Source organism: Eptesicus fuscus, chromosome 9 (genome assembly GCF_027574615.1).
Source record: "Eptesicus fuscus isolate TK198812 chromosome 9, DD_ASM_mEF_20220401, whole genome shotgun sequence".
NCBI classification, from domain to species: Eukaryota; Metazoa; Chordata; class Mammalia; order Chiroptera; family Vespertilionidae; genus Eptesicus; species Eptesicus fuscus.
This window is the reverse complement of record NC_072481.1, coordinates 101,086,914-101,108,330: the sequence shown is the minus strand read 5'-3', so window position 1 is coordinate 101,108,330 and position 21,417 is coordinate 101,086,914. Positions and strand designations below refer to the sequence as shown.

The 21,417-nt window shown below is 49.6% G+C and overlaps 1 protein-coding gene across 5 annotated transcripts in view; it reads right to left on the bottom strand.

Annotated features, from left to right (window-relative positions):
* The window catches only part of HDAC11 (histone deacetylase 11), a 28,752-nt gene extending 15,956 nt beyond the window's left edge, over positions 1 to 12,796 (bottom strand). For 3 of the 5 annotated variants that reach the window (XR_008557143.1, XR_008557142.1, XM_054721616.1), the window contains exons 1-3: positions 12,733 to 12,796; positions 11,809 to 11,957; positions 9,509 to 9,609 (exon numbers count right to left, since the gene is read on the bottom strand). Coding sequence is in view for 3 of the 5 variants with exons in the window: in XM_054721616.1 (XP_054577591.1) it covers positions 9,509 to 9,609; positions 11,809 to 11,957; positions 12,733 to 12,734 (252 nt within the window). In the remaining 2 variants the exon portion in view is untranslated. Of the gene's footprint in view, positions 1 to 9,508; positions 9,610 to 11,808; positions 11,958 to 12,732 lie in introns of those variants that run through there. The other 2 variants (XM_054721617.1, XM_028135316.2) reach the window with 2 other exon arrangements.
* Between the last annotated feature and the right edge of the window lie 8,621 nt (positions 12,797 to 21,417).

Sequence of the window (21,417 nt, the reverse complement as noted above, 5' to 3'; positions counted from 1 at the left end):
TGTCTGAAAGTAGAGATGATCATGCTTCCTTCCTCAGCTGTTTCTAAACAGCAGCCTCTCATGCACACCACATGGCCTGCACTGTGTTCCTGCCACCTGAGCCAGCCCATATGAGGGAGCTCCTGGAACCCTATGTCAACAAGTAGGACTGAGACACAACCTCCCGTGTGTCTGTCTGTCTGTCTGTCTGTCTTCCTCAGTTGGATCTGCACATCTATATCACCCATCAGCATCTTCTCCAACCAATCACATCAGCTCCATTTTCACCAATCAGGACAGTGCCTTTTGGACCAATCAAACTGAGGATATGAAGTCCTCATATGCTGAGAATGGACTGACCAGAGGCAGGGATTTATCTGTATTAGACCAGCTTCCCTCTGGCTCCCGCAGGCGCTTTCCCTTCCCACCAGAGACTGGGGACTGGTTTCTGGGCTGGGCTGGAGCCGACTAAACCCGAGCAGAGCAGAGTTGCTAGCCTGAGAGGCCTCACCTGAGGGCCATCTCCCCCCAGGGCCACTTCACAGCCATGCTGTATCGCAAGTGGGCTGTTTGCACAGAATAAAGTTTCTTTCTTCACTGCACCCCAAATTGGGGATTCCTGCTGGCGTTGAATCAGTAGCAATGACCACTGGCTGACAGTATGTGCATATGCATATATTGGTGGGGGACAGACCCAGAGAGGACAGGGTGGCCAGCTCCCCTGTTCATCATGCCATCTCACTGTCCACCACAGGCCTGGCAGATGGAAGGCCTGGAGCCACTGTTTTCTTGGAAACAAATGAGTAAATACCCAACAGAGCCTCTGAAGAAACACATTAAGTGACTAACTGCCATCACAACCAGCAGAGGGAGGGTCTGAATACAAATGAAGCCACACAACCTCCTAGGGTCTGCGACGGACACTCAGAGAGCCTCAGACAGTGCTTCCCATGATGGACTGAATTAGATACCGCACACGGGAGTCTGAAATGATTCTCTACCTCCAATGAACTTGGCAACCTGTGGCTCATTCTAAAGAGAAGTACACACAGGACATGAAACCTGTTTTGCTGGGAGTTTTCTTCATCGCCACACCTGCGATGGGGAAAGAGGGGAGCACCACCCCTCACTGACGTCATTTCCATCTTAAATTGGAGTACATTGGAGTGATCACTTTAGGATCTATCTCTGGGGGATGGGGTTTCTTACACACCAGCAAATACGGTAACTCAATTGGAGGGGGGGATGTCTGAATACAAATGAAGCCACACAACCTCCCGTGTGTCTGTCGGTCTGTCTGTCTCTCCCCACCCCCCTCCAACATCCCTCTAGTCCCAGGACAGTCCTTTTTTGTCCCAGTGGACTCCAACCTGGGCTTTGCCCTTCAGTGTTGGAGTCCTGGAGTTCTGACCTTGTGTCCTGGACCTCTGTCCATCTGTTCCCCACATGCCTTTATTAACTGTCCCCATCTCATCTTCCCCAGACCCTCATATGTCTCACTTCCTCCCTGGGGCTGCCATTATTCTCATTCCCCTAACTGGTTCTCCTTTACAACTACAGCAGCATGGGAAGCCCGGTCTGAGGCTCCCTGAGTGTCCATCACAGACCCTAGGAGGTTGTGTGGCTTCATTTGTATTGATCACAAGAATAGTTTTCTCTAAGAGGATTCCACAGCAGCTATAGCACAACGGCTCTCCATCAGGAAGGGTCCACACCAATGAGTTTGGGAAGTCCTGCTTATTTGCCCCCTCCTGGAAGGTCACAGCCATGCTGGCACATTAAAGGTTCTGGGAAGTTCTGCTACAGAATACCCTCTACCTTTGCTTCACCCCTTGCTTCTCAAACTTCCTTACCACAAACCTCCGCCTGCCCACTTTGCTTTTAATGTAACACTAGAGGCCTGGTGCACGAATTCATACACCAGTGGGGTCCCTTGGCCTGGCCTACAGGATCAGGCCAAAACCGGCTCTCCGACATTCCCCAAGGGGTCCCAGATTGCGAGAGGGCACAGGCCAGGCCGAGGGACCCCACCGGTGCATGATCAGGGCTGGGGAGGGACGTGGGAGGTTGGCCAGCTGGGGAGGGACCACAGGAGGGCTCCAGGGCGTGTCTAGCCTGTCTTGCTCAGTCCCAATCGGCTGGACCCCAGCAGCAAGCTAACCTACCAGTTGGAGCATCTGCCCCCTGGTGGTCAGTGCATGTCATAGCGAGCAGTTGAGCAGCCTTAGCATTCATTAGCATATAATGCTTTGATTGGTTGAACAGATGACTGGACCCTTAGCATATTAGGCTTTTATTATATAGGATACTGTACTGATCTTTACAACGCTGCAGCCATATGGGACAATACTGGGGAAACTCAGCTAGAGACTGAATTTTATATGGGCCAAGCATTAAATCACAGTACATATGGGAGTCAGCCGAAGGGACCAGCTCCCACAGGAGAAGGTGCCTATCAACACTCCTCGACTCCTGCCCACGAAAACAGGGCTGGAAACATCAGCCTTCTTCTCAGCCCAGCTGTGGCTCCTGTGAAAGCAGGGGTACAGCTCACTGAAGAACTACCCAATCCAGTAGCTGCCAGCTACACAGGACTACTTGCGTATAATTTTAAGTTAATTAAAAATTTTTTTAAGTTTTTTAAGGTAAAATTTGTTCCTCAGTCACACTAGCCACATTTTAAGTGCTTAATGGCCACATGTGGCTAGTGACTACTGGACTGGATAGAGCCTTTCTCGGACATTTCCACCACTATAGAAAGTTCTGTTGGATATAGCTACCCTAGAAAGAAACATCAGTGGCCAGGGTGAAACATAAATGGAGGAAATGGGACAGACTGGGGGATGGAGGGTGGTGGAGACAGGTGCTCCAGTGCCAGGAACAGATACGCTATCTGGGAGGTGCAGCGGGCTGCAGTGGAACCGCCCGGACTTGCCAGCAGGCCAGGCCCTCTGATAGCCTGGCCCCAGGCAAGGGCACTGAGGGACAGGCTGGATGGGAGCAGGAGAGGGACAAGGTTCATAGTCTTCCTCAGAGTCAACTGGTCTAACTCTGGCCTCTGCCACTGCAATACCAATTTGAGCACAGCCCTCTACTAACCTGTACCTCTGTCCCGTCTCCTTATCGTGAAACAAGAGCTCCTCCCAATTAGGCTCCGAATGAGGACTCAGACCATGGGAGAGGCCCGTCCTCAGTGCCCAGTCTAAAGTCCCCCTACCCGGCCCTCCGACCCCTGCCTTCGCTCCATCTTTGTACCCAGCACTGGTCTCTAGCTGACAATAACACACCTCTGCTGCTACCTGTCTCTCCCAGAGGGTACCAGCTCCAGGAGGGCAGGCACACCGGTCCCTACGGCACGGGCCCTGCTGGAGTGACGCCTGGCACAGGAGGCGCTTGTTGCACATGCTGTCAGTCCTCCCAGATCCCCACCTGCGCCCTCTCCTGAGGAGGCCATCTCACCTGCCCCATCCCAGGAGAGCCTGTGAGAGCCTGGCCTCTTGCTGCTGAGACAGTGCCCTGCCTACCGCACACCCCGGGGGATCGGGCTGAGGCCACAATCCTGGTGAACCCATGTGCAGGCCCAGCTGTTCCCGTTTCTCTGCCTGGCGCCCTCTCCCAGAGGTTTCACCCGGAACCTTGCCCCGGGTAAATCCCTGCCGCAGGCTCTGTTCCTAGGGCTGTGCTTCTCCAAGTGTGGCTCCTGAACCAGCAGCAACAATGGCACCTGAGAGCTTGGTAGACATGCACATTCTCAGGCCACCCCAGACCTCCTGAATCAGAAACTGGGAGTGGGGCCCAGCAATGTGTGTTGTAACAAGCCCTCCAGAGGATCTGAGGCTTAAGCAAATTTGAGAACCGCTACTCTAGGGAACTTGACCTCAGACAGTGCTGAACAAATGAATGAATGAGCTATAGTGAACCTGTGAGGTTTACCCCAGCCTGATGCCCACGGCCCACCAAATGGCATGGCCTATGTTCTTGCCCATCCCAGCGCCTGATCAGATGTCAGGGTCTTTGTGCCCAACTACTTGGTTTGGGTAAGGACTTTGCAGCAGTGAAGTGGGAACAAAGGGAGAGAAAGGGGAGGGAGCGAGTCCCACACAATTATCTCAGTTGATGACCAAAAAAGCCTCTGACAAAATCCAACACCCTTTCATAAAATCAATCAACAAGTTAGGAACAAAAGGGAACTCCCTCAACATGACAAAGGGTGTTTTTCACACACACACACACACACACACACACACACACACACACACTCCCATTGTCAACATCATACCCAATTGTAAAAGACTGAAAACCTCCCACCTAAGATCAGGAACTAGCCAGGGAAGACTGCTTTTGCCACGTCTGTTCAACTGGAAGTACCACCCAAAGCAATCTACATACTAGTATATAAAGAGCTAATATGCAAATTGTTTCCACGGGAGTTCGACCAGGAGTTCCATCACTTGCTATGACCACCAGGGGGCGGCACAGAATGAAGGAAGGCCCCAATTGGCCCTGATTACCGGCCAGGCCTAGGGATTCTACCCATGTACGAATTTCATGCACCGGGCCTCTAGTTAGAAAATAAAATATAAAATGCCTCTAAATTGGAAAGGAAAGTGGAACTTCTCCCTATTCACAGATGGCATGATGTTATATTTAGGAGATCCTAAAGAACCAACACAACTCCCCAATTAAACCTAATAAATAAATTCAACAAAGTGCAGGATATAAGATCACACAAAAATTAGTTGTATTGCTATACACTAACAACAAAATCCAAAAAGAAAATTAAGAAAGCAATTCCATTTAAAATAACATCAAAATTTAAAATACGTGGAAATAAATTGAACCAAGAAGAACCAAGACATACACTGAAAATTACAGAACATTGTTGATGAAAAAATGTAAAGATCTAAATAAACTGAAAAATATCCTGTGTTCATGGATTGACCTAATATTGTAAATATGGCAACTATCTCCAAATTCATCTACAGATTCAATACAACCCCTACCAAAACCTCAATGGCCCTTTCTGCAGAATCAGAGAAGCTGATCCTGTAATTCATACAGAATCTCAAGGGACCCTGAACAGCAATCTTGAAAAACATAGTTGAAGGACTCACGCTTCCCAATTTCAAAATGTACTACAAAACTTAGTAGTCAAAACATAGGATTATGGTATTGCATAGGATAGACATATAGATCAATTGCATAGAACTGACAGTCCAAAAATAAATCCATATGTCTACAGCCAATTGGTTATTGGTTATCTACAAGAGGCTAAAACTAGTCAATTTAACAAATGGTTCTGGGAGAACTGGATAGCCACATGTAGAAGAATGAAGCTGGATGCTTATCTCACACCATATACAAAAATTAACTCAAAATGGATCCAAGACCTAAATATAAGCTAAAACTATAACATTCTTAGAAGAAAGCACAAGGGTAAAATCTTCATGACCGTGGGTTTGGCAACACAGTCTGAGACACCAAAAGCAACCAACAAAAGAAAAACATAGAGTAATTGAACTTTAGCAAAATTTAACCATTTTGTGCATCAAAGGACATTACCAAAAGAGTGAAAAGACAACCCACAGGATGAGCAAAACTATTATTTGCAAATCACATAATATCCAGAACACATAAAGAACTACAACTCAACAGCAAATGAATAGGCATTTCTTCAAAGAAGCCATATAAGTGGCTAAAAAGCACATGAAGAGATGCTTAATGTTATTAACCATTGTGGAAATGCAAATTATAACCACAATAAGATACCACATCATCACATCCACTAAATTAGCCACAATAAAAAATAAAAAAAAATAAAAAAAAAACAGAAAATAAGTGTTGGTGAGGGTGTAGAGAAGATGGACCCCTTGTGCTGGTGTTAAGAGATGTCAAGTGGACCATGGCTGGGTAGCACAGTTGATTAGAGCATTGTCCCAATATGCAAGGTTGTGGGTTCAATCCCTGGTCAGAACACAACAAATCGATATTTCTTCCCCCCTTCCTCTTTCACTCTAAAATCAATAAATTAAAAAAAAAAACAACGTAAAATGTGTAGCTGCTGTGGGAATCATTTTGGTGATTCCTCAAAAAGTTAAAAATAATTACCATACAATTCAGCAATTCCACTCCTAGGTGGAATTTCAAACTAATTTAAAATAGGTACTCAAACGAATACTTGTGCCTATGTTCAGAGCAACACTATGCAAAAAGTCCAAAAGCTGGAAAAACTCAAAGTCCATCATCTGATACATAAACAAAATGTGGTAGATCCACACAATGGAATATTATTCAGCTTTAACAAGGAATGAAAAACTGATGCATGCTGCAAGGTAGATGATTCTTCACACTGTGCTCAGTGAAAGAAGCCAGACACAGGAGGTGACATATTCTATGATTCCAGGGATACTTATGTACAACAACCGGAAAAGGCAAAACCAGATTGGTGGTACCCCTGCAGGGGGAGGGAGGAATGGGAGCAACTGCTTAGTGTGGAAGGGTTTCTTTTGGGGTGATGAACATGTTTTGGAACTAAATGGAGGTGATGGTTACACCGCATTGTAAATTTACTAAATGCCACTAAATTTTATACTTTAAAATGGTTAATGATTAACTTTATATCATGTGAATTTTACAATAAAAAAAAAGGAGGGAAGAAAAGGTAAGAGAGAATCAGAGACCCTGAGGGGTCCCATTTCCCCTGAGACTTTCCTGGGACATCTGCCTTCGGGTGCTGTGTCTGAGAACGGTGCTTCCTTTCCTCCCACAGGACTGTGATGCTACAGGGCAGTGACGAGGCCCGATTCGCATCCCGGCTTCCTGGGGCTCAGGCCAAAGTTTCTGAGGCGTCCTTGCCTTCTTTCTCTCACATGCCCCTACTCATCTGAACAACAGAATACCTTGTTGTTCAACCGCTACTTGCCGCCTGGTCTGAGAGCCCAGGATCTCTCCCAACTGCACAACCTCCTTCCTTACTGGTCTCCCTGCTTCTGTCTTGACAGCCTATTCTTACCATAGCTGCCAAGCAACTTGGTTAAAACCTAGATCAGGTCATGTCCCTCTGCTTAATACACCCATGGCTCCCACCTCTCTCAGAGCAAAGCCACAGCAACGGGTGGTCTGGCCCTATCGTCTTCTGACCTCACCTCCTACCAGCCTCCCTTCATCCCCTCCAATCCAGCCACATTGCCTTCCTTGTGTGGCTGCAACACACTGGAGATACCGCTGCCTCGTGGCTTTTACACTTGCTCCTTCTTCTGCTTGGAATGCCCTCCTGGATGCCCCCAGAGCCTACTCCCTCACTGCCCTCAGTTCATGATCACATCAGTAAGATCCTCTGCGATCCCCCATTTCAAACTGCGGTCTTCCTCACCCCATTTCCTGCAGCACTTTCCCCAAGGCACTGAGTGCCTTCTACCGTCCTATATAATGGATTTGACTTTTATGACATTAGCTGACTCCCACCTAAATGCCAGCTCCAAAAAAAGATCTGGTCTCCTTTGTTCCCTCTTGTCTCCCCGCATCTAGAACAGAGCACGATGTTCACTAAATACCTGCTTCATAAACATGTCCTGGGCATTGCCCCGCTCAGGATGCGCAAGGACACGATGTCATATCTGCATGACACATCCCATGGCACACTGTCACTGGGGTTAGCAGGAGGCAAGAGCCTGAACTGGCCCAACCCAACCACTACCCTCAGTGGGGCCACCTCTGGGCCTTGCACACAGTAGGTGCTCAATAGACATTTGCTTTCCAGAAAGGATATCATCTGTCAAACATCAGATTACAGCATCTCCTTCAATGCCCTGTTTATTAAGTATCAAAGGCCACACCAGAGCAGGGCCAGGCATGAACCCCGGACGTGGGGCGGGGGGCAGAGTGGAGGTGGGGCAGGGAGAGGGTGTAGGTTCCACTGCACAGACAGAACAGCCAAGGAAGAGCAGCCCTGCGAAACCTGCATGAACTCTTCAAGTGTTCCCAGCAGAGAAAAGAGAGGAGAAAACCGCATATGTCTGCAGGGTGACTGGGATATTTCTACGCAGCAACACGTAGATGCCAGACAATGCCTTAAGTGGACACGGGTCTCACCGGAGCGTGAGGGGCGCAGCACAATATAACACGCTTCTACAGCACCTGGAACAGAATCAAAACTCTCCCCACGGCCTACAGAACCCTGTGTGGCCTGGTGCTGCTGGCCTCCCTGAGCACACCACATGCCTTCTCAGTATCTCAGTCCCTGCGACTCAGCTAATCAATCACCCTTCTCCCGCTGCAGGAGGCCAAGTCCCTTCTTCCCACTCCCAGTCTGAGGCTCTGGAGCATTGTTTCTTAAAGCTCCGCCTGTGTCACCTACTCCTTACTATTTAGTCTCAGCTCAAACTTCACCTCCTCTGTGAGACCCTCCCTGATCACTCTCAATGAGCTTACTTCCATCCAGGGCCCTCCATTTTTTTTCCCTTCATAGCCAAGGTCTTTCCTCTTTCTGGGCCTCAGCTTTTCCACCTATGGAGGGAAGAGCCGGGTGACCTCTACTATGGCTCTTGGTCTAAAATGAATCCTTCTTTAAAAAACACTTTATTTAATTTATTGGGCCGGCATTGGCTAGTAAAGTTATACAGGGTTCAGGTGTATGGAGCTCCCACACTCCTGGGGGCAGAGAACCTGTTACATCCCTGACCCCACCAGGGCAGGCTCACAGCACCAAGTTTGGATGCAACCCCCTGCCCAGCCCTCCCCTCTGCTCCCACAAAGAGGCCTGACTAGCTGCCTCCCCCTCAGACCCTCAGCACTGACAACAGCTGTGGGCCCTCTAAAAGGAGGTCATGAGCAGACAGCCTGTAGGAGGGATTTTAAAATCTTAAATGAGTAAACACATTAAGAAGTCAGGAACTGTCACTTAATAATCTGGATTTCTTGCTTTGCTTCACTCTGCCATGCTGGGCCTACAGAGGGGCTGGGTAGCAGCCACCCACCTGGGAAGGGCAACAGCTTCCAGTTCACCCATACACACCACCTGCATGACCAGGTATGTTCCCTGCTGGGCCCTGGGGGTGTCAAACTCACTCTTAGCGCAACAGTTTTCAACAAGTTTTTAGCAGTACAAGTTCTTAGAACAAAATCTTAAACTTAAATCCAATATAAAAATAGGCCAAATAGAGCAGCTTGGATTGGATAGGGACAGGGCTGGGCTACCCTGTCCATCATCTCAGCAGGTCTGTGCAGCCTGTTCATAGAGCACCGATCGAAAGCCATTACCGTAGAAGCCCCAATCCCTGTGAAGTTTCTCTCCCCACCAAGTGGACACCCCTGCTCTCACAGTTCCAGAGAGTGGGAGCTCGTAGCCCCTGGAGCAGTCTAGCCGTCCCTGGTGTCTGTGACGCCTTGCTCCCCTTGGGACCAGACTCACATGCTTCCCCTGTACTATGGACAGGAATTGATCCCGTTTAGGCTGTGCTTTCCCGGGCTGAGCTGCCCTCCCCTGGCCACTCCTCCTGGCAGGCAGCCCTTCTGGCCCTCGGCCTTGTACCTTCAGCTCGTTGAGATAACGTCTCGTGTGCACCACCAGCAGGTCCTCCTCCGAGGCTTCCCGTGCCTCTACCAGCATGCCGTCTGACAGAAGCTTCTCTTCTGAAACCACAAAGTGGGCACCATGCTTCCCTGCAGGGAGGGCTCAACCCAGTCCCTCCCCCAGGCTGCAAACCTGACTTCTGTCAGCCCTGCCCAGGAGAAGGCGGGCATTGCTGGTTTATGGGCATTCTGTCAACAGCCCACCTCCCAGGCCAGTGTGAACCATGGCCAGGCCCTCAGGCCAGGGGACTTCAGATATTGTGCAGCCAAGATCCTTCCTAAGCCACTGATAGCCACGAGGCGAGCTCCGGTGTGTCTGGAAAACTTCCAGAGGCAGGTGACACCTGGGTCAATGATGTAGACCCTCAAGGTGAGGAAAGTTCTTTGATCCATTCTCCCCCTAACTTCTGATGGCATCCTGGGAGGCTCAGTGAGGTGTGGCCTCTCTTTAATCCCTGCCTGGCTCATGATCATCTCCCTTTTGAACCCCCAAAGCACTCACAACCTGCAGCAACAGGAAGCAGCAGCCGGAAGCGAATTATACTCTTGTTTTCAATGCATTTATATTTCCCATGACTTTCTATTTATGGCAAGTGAAACCAGCTTTTCCCATTTAGATGACATATGTTTCCTTTTAAAACAAGTTTATTTAAGTTTTTAAAAATGAAGGCTAAGTCAATAAAAAAATACGAATTAAAAATGGAACAGGTGGTATGAAGAGATGGCAAGGTCCCAAGAGTGGTTTGCAAATGACCGATGTTTAGAAAACACTGCATTATTTCATCACCCTCACATACACCAGACAAGACTTGTTCCGTTTTCCAACAGAAGAAACTGAGGTCAAGAGATGAAATGCTCTAGAGCGCCGTGAGAACAGGCCCATGTTCTCTGGGTTCTAGGGAAATCAAAGCGACAAACAAGGGCAGAATCTAGGGGACCTGTTTTAAAGTGTCACCCTTGGAAACCAACGCTGGCAGAAACCAACTAGTTACATACATTTCTCACACATAGTTCCACAAACAGTAGGTACTCCCCCTAACGCACCCCAGAACATTTTATGGCTCCCCAGAGTCTTCAGGCAAAGGGCCAGCTCTTTTCTTGGAGGCACCCAAGGCCCTCCCCATATGACCCTGCTCCTTTCCACCCACACCCTCACAGGAGAGAGGAGAAAACTCAAGGGGACTGTTGGCTCCGGAGAGGGGACAAGGAACACTCTGTCAGGCCACTAGGTGACACAGGAGCCCGGGAAGGGGGTGGGAGGAGTAACTCAGGCTGAGCAGAGCATGAAGGACCGTATTCAGGAAGGCCAGAGAACTACAGGTGAGGGCAGGCTGGCTCTGCTCACTTGGCCAGAGTTCTCGCACAGCCGCACACAACTTGTATTCTTTTCAACTTAATATTTCTGTGAATACTCACTCTAATCACTACTGCAAACTGAAAATAAGTATCACTTGCCATGAATAGAAGTTGGCCAGAAATAAAAACACACACACAAATATAATAGAACCAGTGTCATTCATCTCCAACGTGACTCTATTTTCTGCAAGGTGCAGAGCCTCAGGCTTGCTCTGGATTTGTTAAAAAGGGAGATGGGCTTGTTGTTTAAGGTGGGCTGGCCCCCAAATGAGATTTTCTCCATGGTGTGAGCAGAACTGAGCCATCCTACACCAGGTCACATTCGGTAACACTTCCTTTTCCCTCAGAGAAAGCACTCTTGATACAGAGGGAACAATAATATCCTCGCACTAGCCTACTGTGATCCTGGATTTCCCACACCACAGTTCAAACCTGCATGCTTGACCTTGCGCAGTGGGATGAGCCATGAAGGGAGGAGCCTGGAACTCCGAGTGTCAGACACCTGCTCCTTAGTAGCTATGTGACTGTGGGCATGTTTCCTCCATTTGTAATCAATGGAGTTGGAGCCAAAGTCCTCTTCTTCTTGGACTCTCTGAGCTCGTGGTGGATAGACATTGGATTCCTCCCAACTTCAGCTTCCTGTGCCCATCATTAATTAGCTCCCTTTCTACCGGACTTCCAGGGGAAGACACAAACTCAGGTCCAGAGCGATGGGGCGCCAGGGAAGGTTTGAGACACGGACACATGCTCAGAAGTCTGGGTTGGAAAGTCCCTTTTCACGGCATGGGTGGGAGGCAGTCTGAGGGCTGAGGCTGGAGAGAGGGGTGTCTGAAGCTTGTGTGAGGGAAAGGCAATGGTGGGAGATAAAGGAAGCAGATGCAGGCCAAGGTGGGCCTTCCATACCTTTTAGGAAGCCGATCACCTTGCCCCATTTTCCGGCGTCAAAGGGATGCAGCTTCTCCAGGCCCATGAAGGTAATATTGTAGCGGGGTGAGTACACGATGGGCCACCGGGTCCCCGGCACGTGCTGGTACAGCTGGGTGGCGTGCGGCCTTCCGCAGGCGTGGGGACAGAATCACAGAGAGTGAGGGTCTCGGCGTGGGAAGCGGACTCCCACCTGCACCAGTCGCTTTGATTTATCAGACAGACCGGACCACTAGCTAGCCGCAGAAGAGGCCACACAGCAGCAACAGCAGCGGATCCTCACCGAGCACGGGCTCCTTCCCTGCCACCCAACCCAACCCTCCCGCATCCCACCGCCACCTCCCCACCGCACCCAGGCTGTGAGCGGGACTGAGGCTGCAGGACCTCAGCACCCCCGTCCACACTGTCACAACGACACCTCACAGCTGTGGGCCGGGGCCTCAGCGTCCTATCAAATGTGCGCCTGCCGCGAGGATGGAGATGCATGTAAACAGCCGAGCGCAGAAAGCGTCGGAGGGTGAAGGCTGGGGCTCCAAAGCCCGCCAGGGGCTCGCGCGGCCGTGGCCCGACGAGGAGCCAGGGCGCCGGTCGCCATCGCCGCGCAGCTCACTCCCCACCCGCCCATCACTCCGCCGCCGCCGCCGCCGCGGGGGCCTCCGCAGGGCGCGCTGGGCCGGAGCGCAGGCCAGACCCGCGCCGGCTGCGGGCCGAGACGGGCTCCCTTCCTCGGGCTGCAGAGACCGGGCTCGGGCCGCCCGGGCGCATCGGCCCCCGCGCCCTCCCCCGCCACACCTGGGCCGCCCCGGTCGGCCCGCCCGGCGCCCGCGCTTGTGCTCCGGCCCGCGGCGCCCCCTGGGACCTGGGGACTGGGCCTGGCGCCCCCCACGCGCCCGCCACACTCACATCCCGGAGCCGGCCCTCCCCGCGCCGACCGCCGCTCCAGGACCCGGCGGGGGACGGCCCCTGGGCGGAGCTCCTGCAGGCCCGGCCCGCCCGCCGCGTCACAGAGGTCGGAGGCCCGGCCCGGCCCGGCCCGGCGGGAGGCGGCCGCGCCCCCTGCCCCGCGCACGGACGGCCCCCTCCCTCCGGCCGCCGGGGGCTCTGGCCGGGCTCGTGGGGCGCCGGCCGAGCCGAGACCGAGCCCCGGGGTGACCGGGGCCACGTCCGCGCGCTGGGGTCTCTGCTTCCGCGAGTAACGGCCGCGGGAGGGACCCCGCCGCTGGCCTGAAGCCGCGCGCTCCGCACCCCGGGATGGAGCCGCAGCCCGGTCTTCGGCGGCCCAGACCACACGAGCGCCCCCACGAGCCTCCATTCTGCATCCACAGAGCCCAGAACCCGCGGCGATTCCCTCCGCAGGGTGCAGCCCGCAGGACTCCCCACCCCGGAAGCCGAGCTACCCCAGGGGCAGCTGGCAGGCGGGCTGCACCCTGGGGGCGGCCACAACAATAGAGCCCAAAGGACAGACAATGGGCCTCTGTGGGCCAGGTGCCGGCCCCAGCGCTGCCCGAGCTGGGATCCCTGGAGGCTCCGGGAGGGCTGGGTGACAGGGTGGGCATCATGAAGGAGAGGGCACAGACCTTTGACCAGTGCCCTCCATGTGCTTGTCACTTGGTTGCACGATGGCACTGAATTCCCACCACCTGATCCTATGAGGTGGTGCCATCACACCCCAATTTTATCACAAGGTAACTGAGGTTCAGGTCCGAATTAAACCCATTCTCTACCACCTCCCAGCCCAGTGGCCTTGGCCAACGTCCTCTAGGTCTCTGGTCCCTCATTTCTGCATCTGTAAATGCGATGATGCCTGCCCATCTACCTCATGAGGAAGTTAACAGAATCAAAAGAGAGAGGAATGCTGATGATTATTTAAAGAGCACGTTGCAGGTTTTAGGTTCAATTCTAAAAGCTTTATGCTCATTTAATTCTTATAGCAACCCTAGGAAGCAAACTATGATTATGCCCATGTTACAGAAGTAATTTGCCCAAAGGTGAGGGATGTGGACAGATGTAAACTATAGCCACGGAAAGGAAAAAGTGATGTTGAATAACAACCATAAGCAAGAAAGTGCATACAGTGGTCCTGTGTCATTGTGAGAGATCAGCTTACCGCTGGGACCCTGCTGGCTCGTGGGGAGCACAGAGGAGCCTTTTGTTGGGAGAACAAGAGTCTGGGCAGGCTGGGTCGGAGCGGAAGCCAAAGCGAGTAGGGTTGCTCTGGGTAAGAGGGTTTAAGTGAGGTCTGGTGTGGCTGAGGGGGAAGGTGTTCTGGAGAACCCTTCAAACCAGCACGCCAGCCTGGGCCGCCTACCCTCCATCACCTGTGGGGGAAATGAACTGTGCTGTTCGCTGTGTGATTGGGGCCCCTTTGTACAGAACCCTGGTATGTCTGCTCACCGACTGCACCGGGACATCGCAGTGAACCCAGCAGGCAAGATCCAAAAGCCATTGTCAAGCTCACAGTTAGTGGGAGAGACAAACATTAAACTAGGAAACAGTCGTAATTATAAAACGTGGTAAGTGCTGTGACAGGCACAAGCTGAGACGGTGAGAGAATGAGGGGATCCCTGATTTAGACGGTGGTCAGGAAGGTCCGAGATGACTGTTTTTTATTTTTAAACTCTGTATATTTTACTTTTTAATTCATATATATGTTATTTTAAAATGTCATTGTGATAAAACAAGACACTGATTTATCGAACATTGTATAGTTATTATTTCCCCTTTTTATGCAATCTTGGAATATATTTCAACTCAAAATGAGTAAGAAAGCCCCAAACCATAGCACTTCTTTTTTTTACATTTTTTAAACATTATTTCAGAGAGGAAGGGAGAGGGAGAGGGAGATGAAACATCAATGACGAGAGGGCATCATTGATTGGCTGCCTCTTGCACTCCCCACACTGGGAATCAAGCCCACACCCCGGGCATGTGCCCGACCTGGAATCGAACCAGGTGATCTCGTGGTTCTTAGATTGATGCTTAACCACGGAGCCACGCAGGCCAGGACCATAGCACTTCGTTTGAAAAATACAGGCATACAAAGGACAGCATTAACTGTAGAAATGCACCAAAGATGAATAACAACGGACACAGATGAAATATTTCAATATTAGTTAAATTGACACAGTATTAAAACCATACTCTTTTAAGTTCAAGTAAACACCTATGCCCATTCTGGTATCTAGCAATTTTATACATATTTAACACAGCAGCAACAATAACATTAAGTAGTATTTGTTAAACCCATAATGAGTGATAAGCACTGCTAAATATGTAAAATGTGTTTTATTTGTTTTATTGATGAAGAGATTATTTTTAAACAGAGGAAACTGCAAGTACAACTGTCTTGAGGGTAGAAGAAGCTTGTGATCGAGGAGCAGAAAATGGGGGTTTGTATCTTCTTCCCGCCACGTGGGAGACTGGGCACCAGGTCCCAGCAAGAGAGAGGACTCACGCAATAGGGTTTACTGAGAAGAGTTTAGTGAAGGGGCAGTTCACCTGATGGGTGGGTGGGGGTTAAAGGAATCAACAGGGGATGATGCATTTCCTGGTCTGGCAGTAGTGGGAGCCTTGGCCCTCTCACCCTGAAGGGAGGAGGGGAGGAATGGTTTCCTGGAACCAGGGACAGCTGCAGCTATGGGTCACCCTGCCCCCCCCCACACCCCACCCCACAAGAGCAGTGGCTACAAAGAAATACAGCCACTGCCAGAACGGGGGGTAGAGGGAAAAGTACCCCAACTTTCCTCTTCTCCCACCTTCTGATGCCCATTGGTGCCTCCCATTTGCTGAAGCCAACCAGGAGCCCAGGAAGGCCAGGCGATGGTGTCCACAGGGGTCAGGTTTATTAGGGGACACCGAGTAAAGGGGAAAACTGCAGCAAGTGGATCGGGGGAGTGGAGGGTCAGTAGAGAATAAACTAGTGTTTTAGGTGACCTTGGATGTTTCAGCAGCACTTCTGAGCCAGCTCTGTAACAGGAGTGAGTTGAGGTTGAAAATTGACCCTGTCCCCAGTACTGCCTGCAAACATCTTTTTTTAAAATATATTTTATTGATTTTTTACAGAGAGGAAGGGAGAGGGATAGAGAGTTAGAAACATCGATGAGAGAGAAACATTGATCAGCTGCCTCCTGCACAAACACCACTGGGGATATGCCCACAACCAAGACCTGAGACCCTTTAGTCCACAGGCCGACGCTGTATCCACTGAGCCAAACCGGTTAGGGCATGCAAACATCTTTTTTTTTTTTTAATAATATTTTTATTGATTTCAGAGAGGAAGCGAGAGGGAGAGAGAGAGATAGAAACATTAATAATGAGAGAGAATCATTGATTGGCTGCACGCCCCGCACCAGGAATCCAGCCTGAAACCCAGGCGTGTGCCCTGACCGGGAATCGAACTGTGACATCCTGGTTCATAGGACAATGCTCAATCACTGAGCCACCAGCCAGGCTGGACCAAGGTTCTCATAACAAGCCTTGGCAGTGAAGGAGCTGGGCAGTCGGGGGAGAGCTGCTCTTGGGTTTGTCACTCTGGCCCAAGAGGAGACCCTGCTCCACTCTGGGGGACAAGCTGCCGGCCTTCCCTGGCAGGAGCCTGGACACAGGACCAAGGAGTTGTTTTTTGGCCCTGCTTTAATGCTCTGCCTTGCCAAGCCCACAGGGTGTCCCCAAAGTGTCGAGTGCCAGCAACAGCTGCCTGTAAACATCTTAATGCAGCCAAGGGTTCTGCGAGCCTGAGGGGGGCCGGCAAAGGATGAAGAAAAGACAGACAAAGAGAATACGCTGGGTCTAGGTGGATCTCCTATGCCTGGCTGAGGCCACAGAGAAAGATCCAGACGGCAAGCTGAGCCTTTATTTTATAGTCAGAGATAAATAAGGTAGTGGTCACCATAGTTACAATGTTCTTGTGCGTTTCACTTGTTTTGGCAGCACTTGCTGCACCTCCCACAGCCCATTAGCTACCCAGGAAGGATCTAGGGAGCAGTTACAAGATCAGGCTTAATTATGCTTAGAGGACTGAGCCCTCCAAGCTGGGACTTGTTTGCGGCTTTGCCAGCAGGTCAGTCCGAGGCTTAACCCTATAACCGCTCCCTGCAGTTACCATGGAACTTGATACTCAGGCTAGGCCAGCTCTGCCAACCATCCATACCATACCCCCAAATCAAACAGTTGATACCACCTGTGACCAGATGGGGTCCACAGAACGAGAAATCACTGCATTTCTTAGGGCCCCAGTCTCAGCCTTAGAAGATGTTGCCAGGACTTCTCAAGACCAGCAGGGATGTTTGGATGCCCTGGGTGGGATGAAATCATCACTCCCATCTCTGGGCTCCTAGCAGTTTGCCACCAGGGAGGACTGGCCCTAAGGGAAGGCCACAGCTCATGAATCCCTCATTAGCCCACAGCACTGCCAGGCTCCTGCCACTGGAAGGCACGTGAGGCCAACAGCTGTACCATGGAGAGAGAGACCACCTGACAGCCACAGACACACCCACCTTATCCTATCCAGATGTAAATACCAATGCACAGACAGGAACAGACACACACCACAGATGTTCACAGACAGCCATGCTCCCAGTGTGCTCCCCACATCCCAGCCCAGGTCTGGCCACCCTTTGATCCTTCCAGTATTTGTTTTCCTGATTGTCCTGGTTGAAGGTCAGATGCCTCACAATATGCTCTTGTGGATCCCTGAACCTCTTGGAATACAGTGTCTTCCTCATTATTGTGCTTCTTTCCCAGAAGGCAAAGGTCCTGAAACACAAACATGGAAGGAAGGAAGGAAGGAAGGAAGGAAGGAAGGAAGGAAGGAAGGAAGGAAGGAAGGAAGGAAGGAAGGAGAGAAGGAAGGAAGGAAGGAGGGAGAGAAGGAGAGAAAGGAGGGAGACATAAACATAGACATGATAAACATGTGACAGTAGGATATAAATAGGTCAGAAGTAGGTTGGGCCTGATGTTTATTCAATGGGGAGGAGTATTGTTTTTCAAAACCAGATGACTAAAACTGTAAATACAAATTGAAGATGGAGCCTTGGCAGGGGCCTGTGTGAAGGCCCTGGAACTTAACAGGAAAGCTGTTCTGTCACATGCTTGAAGCACAGATGTATAAGTCCACAAATGCATATGGAAGCACATACACAGGTGCCCCTAATCAACTCCCAGACACATATGTACATGTGGCTACAGGATTCAATTGCTAGCAGGGGCTGGGCACTGGCACCAGCCTTCAGAGTCCCGTGCAGCCTCACTTAGAAAGAAGGCTTTAGGCCAGCTGCTTCCACACCCACAGAGCATCCTCTGGGACAATTCCCTGTGTACTTTGCTATTTCTGAGGACTGGGCCATGTTCCTGTCGCCTCACCCAGACCCTCAAACCCCACACCCCTCTGCCCAATGAGCGGACTTTACACCAAGTTAACAGAACAAAGAAGAGTGAGAGCTGCCTCTCAAAAACATTTAGCAAACACTCAGTGAGGTGTTAGCCTCTGCTGTTAGAGCCAGCAGTACCCCCAGCCCATCCTGGTGCCTTTTCCTGAGGAGGAGACACCCAGGCCAAGAGGGGGAGGGTACAGGCTCTGGGTGGGTCCTCCTAGGGAACAACAGTATCACACACATACACACTCACAGAAGCATCACAATTTTCTGGAATCCAAGATTTTAAAAGGTTTTCTTTTTCAATATAGAAAAACATAAAGAGAATAAAAATGGTGAGTAATACCGCCACACAGGTAATCCCAGAGGCATTTAAAAAAAATTAATGCAAGCACACATTTAGAACATTCAAACAGTTCCAAAGATAATAAAGTAAAAACTAAAATCTCCCTTTCTTTACAGTCCCTCTCACTGAAGAGGATCACTCTGCATTTCATTCCAGAACACTTAGATATACCAGGATTTTTACTGATATAATCACTCTGCCCACTGCTTTGCACCTTGCAATTTTTCCACCTATAGCACATCCCTGCAGATCTTTCCATGTCAACAGCTTCTAATTTACAACCTTCTTTTTTTAAAATATGTATTTTTATTGTTGATAGTATTACAGATATCTCCCATTTTCTCACACTTTACCCCCTCCCTCCCAGCTCCGCCCCAGCCCTGCAGGTCTTCACCTCCCTATCGCCCTTATCATGCATGGGCTGTGCCTATCTATATTATAAAAACCCAGGGGCCCTAACGCCATAACCACCGAAGACTGGGGCAGGTGGGTGGAGCTGCGCTTGCGGGCGGGTGGGGCCTTGTAATTCCGAGTGATGGGCTTCTAGTAAGTATATAAGTTCTTTGGTTTATCTCTTCTCATCCCCCAACCCCACATCGAGGTATGTCAGTCTGTCCCATGCCTCCCTGCTTTGGGTCTTATTTTGTTGGTCTATTCGTTTTGTTCCTTAGATTCCACAAATAAGTGAGATATGTGATATTTGTCTTTCTCATATTGGCTTATTTCACTTATGATAATATTTTCCAGGTCCATCCTTGCTGTCCCAAAGGGTAAGAGACCCCCTCTTTTATTCCATAGTGTAAATGTCCTACAGCTTTTTTTATCCATTCCTCTACTGATGGGCACTTGGGCTGTTTCCAAATCTCAGCTATTGTTAATAATGCAGCTATGAATATATGGGCTACAAATATTCTTTCTGATTGGTGTTTTGGGGTTTTTAGGATATATTCCCAGAAGTGGGATCGCTGGGTCAAACAGAAGTTCCATTTTAAATTTTTGAGGAAACGCCATACTGTTTTCCACAGTGGATGCACCAGTCTGCACTCCCACCAGCAGTGAACTAGTGTTCCCTTTTCTCCGCATCCTCACCAGCACTTGTTGTTTGTTGATTTTATTTTTATGACAGTCATTCTGACAGGTCTGAGGTGATATCTCATTATAATTTAATTTGCATCTCTCTGATGATTAGGGAGTTTGAGCATTTTTTCATGTGTCTCTTAACCATTTGTATGTCCTCTTTGGGGAAATGTCTATTAAGGTCTTCTGCTCATTTTTTAATTAGATTGTTTGTCTTCCTTTTGTTGAGTTGTCTGAGTACTTTATACATTTTGGATATTAACTCCTTATCAGATATATCAAATATGTTTTCCCACACAATGGGTTCCCTTTTCAATTTGATGGTGGTTTCTTTTGCTGTGCAGAAGCTTTTAATTTTGATGTAGTCCCATTGTTTATTTTCTCCTTAGTTTCCTTTGCCCTAGGAGATACATTAGTAAACATATTGCTATGTAAGATGTCTGAGATGTTGCTGCCTACATTCTCCTGTAAGATTTTTATGGTTTCATGGCTTACATTTAAGTCTTTTATCCATCTTGAGTTTATTCTTGTGTCTGGTGTAAGTTGGTGGTCTATTTCATCTTTTTGCATGTGTCTGTCCAGTTATCCCAGCACCATTTGTTGAAGAGACTTTCGTTATGCCATTGTATGTTCTTGCTTCCTTTGTCAAATATTAACTGACTGTAATGGTGTGAGTCAAATTCTGGGGTCTCTGTTCTGATCCATTGGTCAACATACCTGATCTTTTGCCAGTATCAGGCTGTTTTGGTTATAATGGCTTTGTGGTGTAGTTTGATATCCATTATTGTGATCCCTCTTACTTTGTTCTTCTTTCTCAAGATTGCTGCAGCTATTCATGATCTTTTGTGATTCCATATAAATTTTTGGAGTATTTGTTCTAGCTCTGTGAAGTATGCCATTGGTATTTTAATAGGGATTGCATTGAATTTGTAGATTGCTTTGGGTAGTATAGACATTTTACTGATGACAACTCTTCCAACCCATGTACATGGTATATGCTTCCATTTGTTTGTATCTTCCTCTACTTATTTTTTCAATGTCCTATAGTTTTCCAAGTACAGGTCTTGGTTAAGTTTATATATTTTGTTGCAATGGTAATGGGATTTCTCTTTCTGAGAGTTCATTATTGGTGTATAAAAATGCCATCGATTTGCAGATGTTGCTTTTGTATCCTGCTACCTGCCACATTCATTTATTACACACTCACACAAGATGGCTGCCCCCATGTGGTCAAAGATGGCCGCCACAAGATGGCCAGCAGGGGAGGGTAGTTGTGGATGGCCAGGCCTACAGAGGAGGGCAGTTGGGGGTGACTGGACCTGCAGGGGAGGGCAGTTGGCTGGCAGGGGAGGGCAGTTGGGGGCAATCAGGCTGGCAGGGGAGCAGTTAGGCATTGATCAGGCTGGCAGGGGAGTGGTTGGGGGTGATCAGGCAGGCAGACAGGTGAGCAGTTGGGAGCCAACAGTCCTGGATTGTGAGAGGGATGTCCGACTGCCAGTTTAGGCCTGATCCCTGTGGCAGTTTGGGGGGATCGGGCCTAAACCAGCAGTCAGACATCCCCTGAGGGGTCCCAGATTGGAGAGGGTGCAGGCTGGGCTAAGGGACACCCCCCCCCCCCCGCAAAGTGCATGAATTTCATGCACCGGGCCTCTAGTTTTGAATAAGAGTGGTGGAAGTGGACATCCTCGTCTTGTTCCTGTTCTTAAGGGAAACACATTGAGTTTTTGCCCATGGAGTATTACGCTGGCTGTAGGTTTGTCATGTATGTCCTTTATTATGTTGAGGTATGACCCC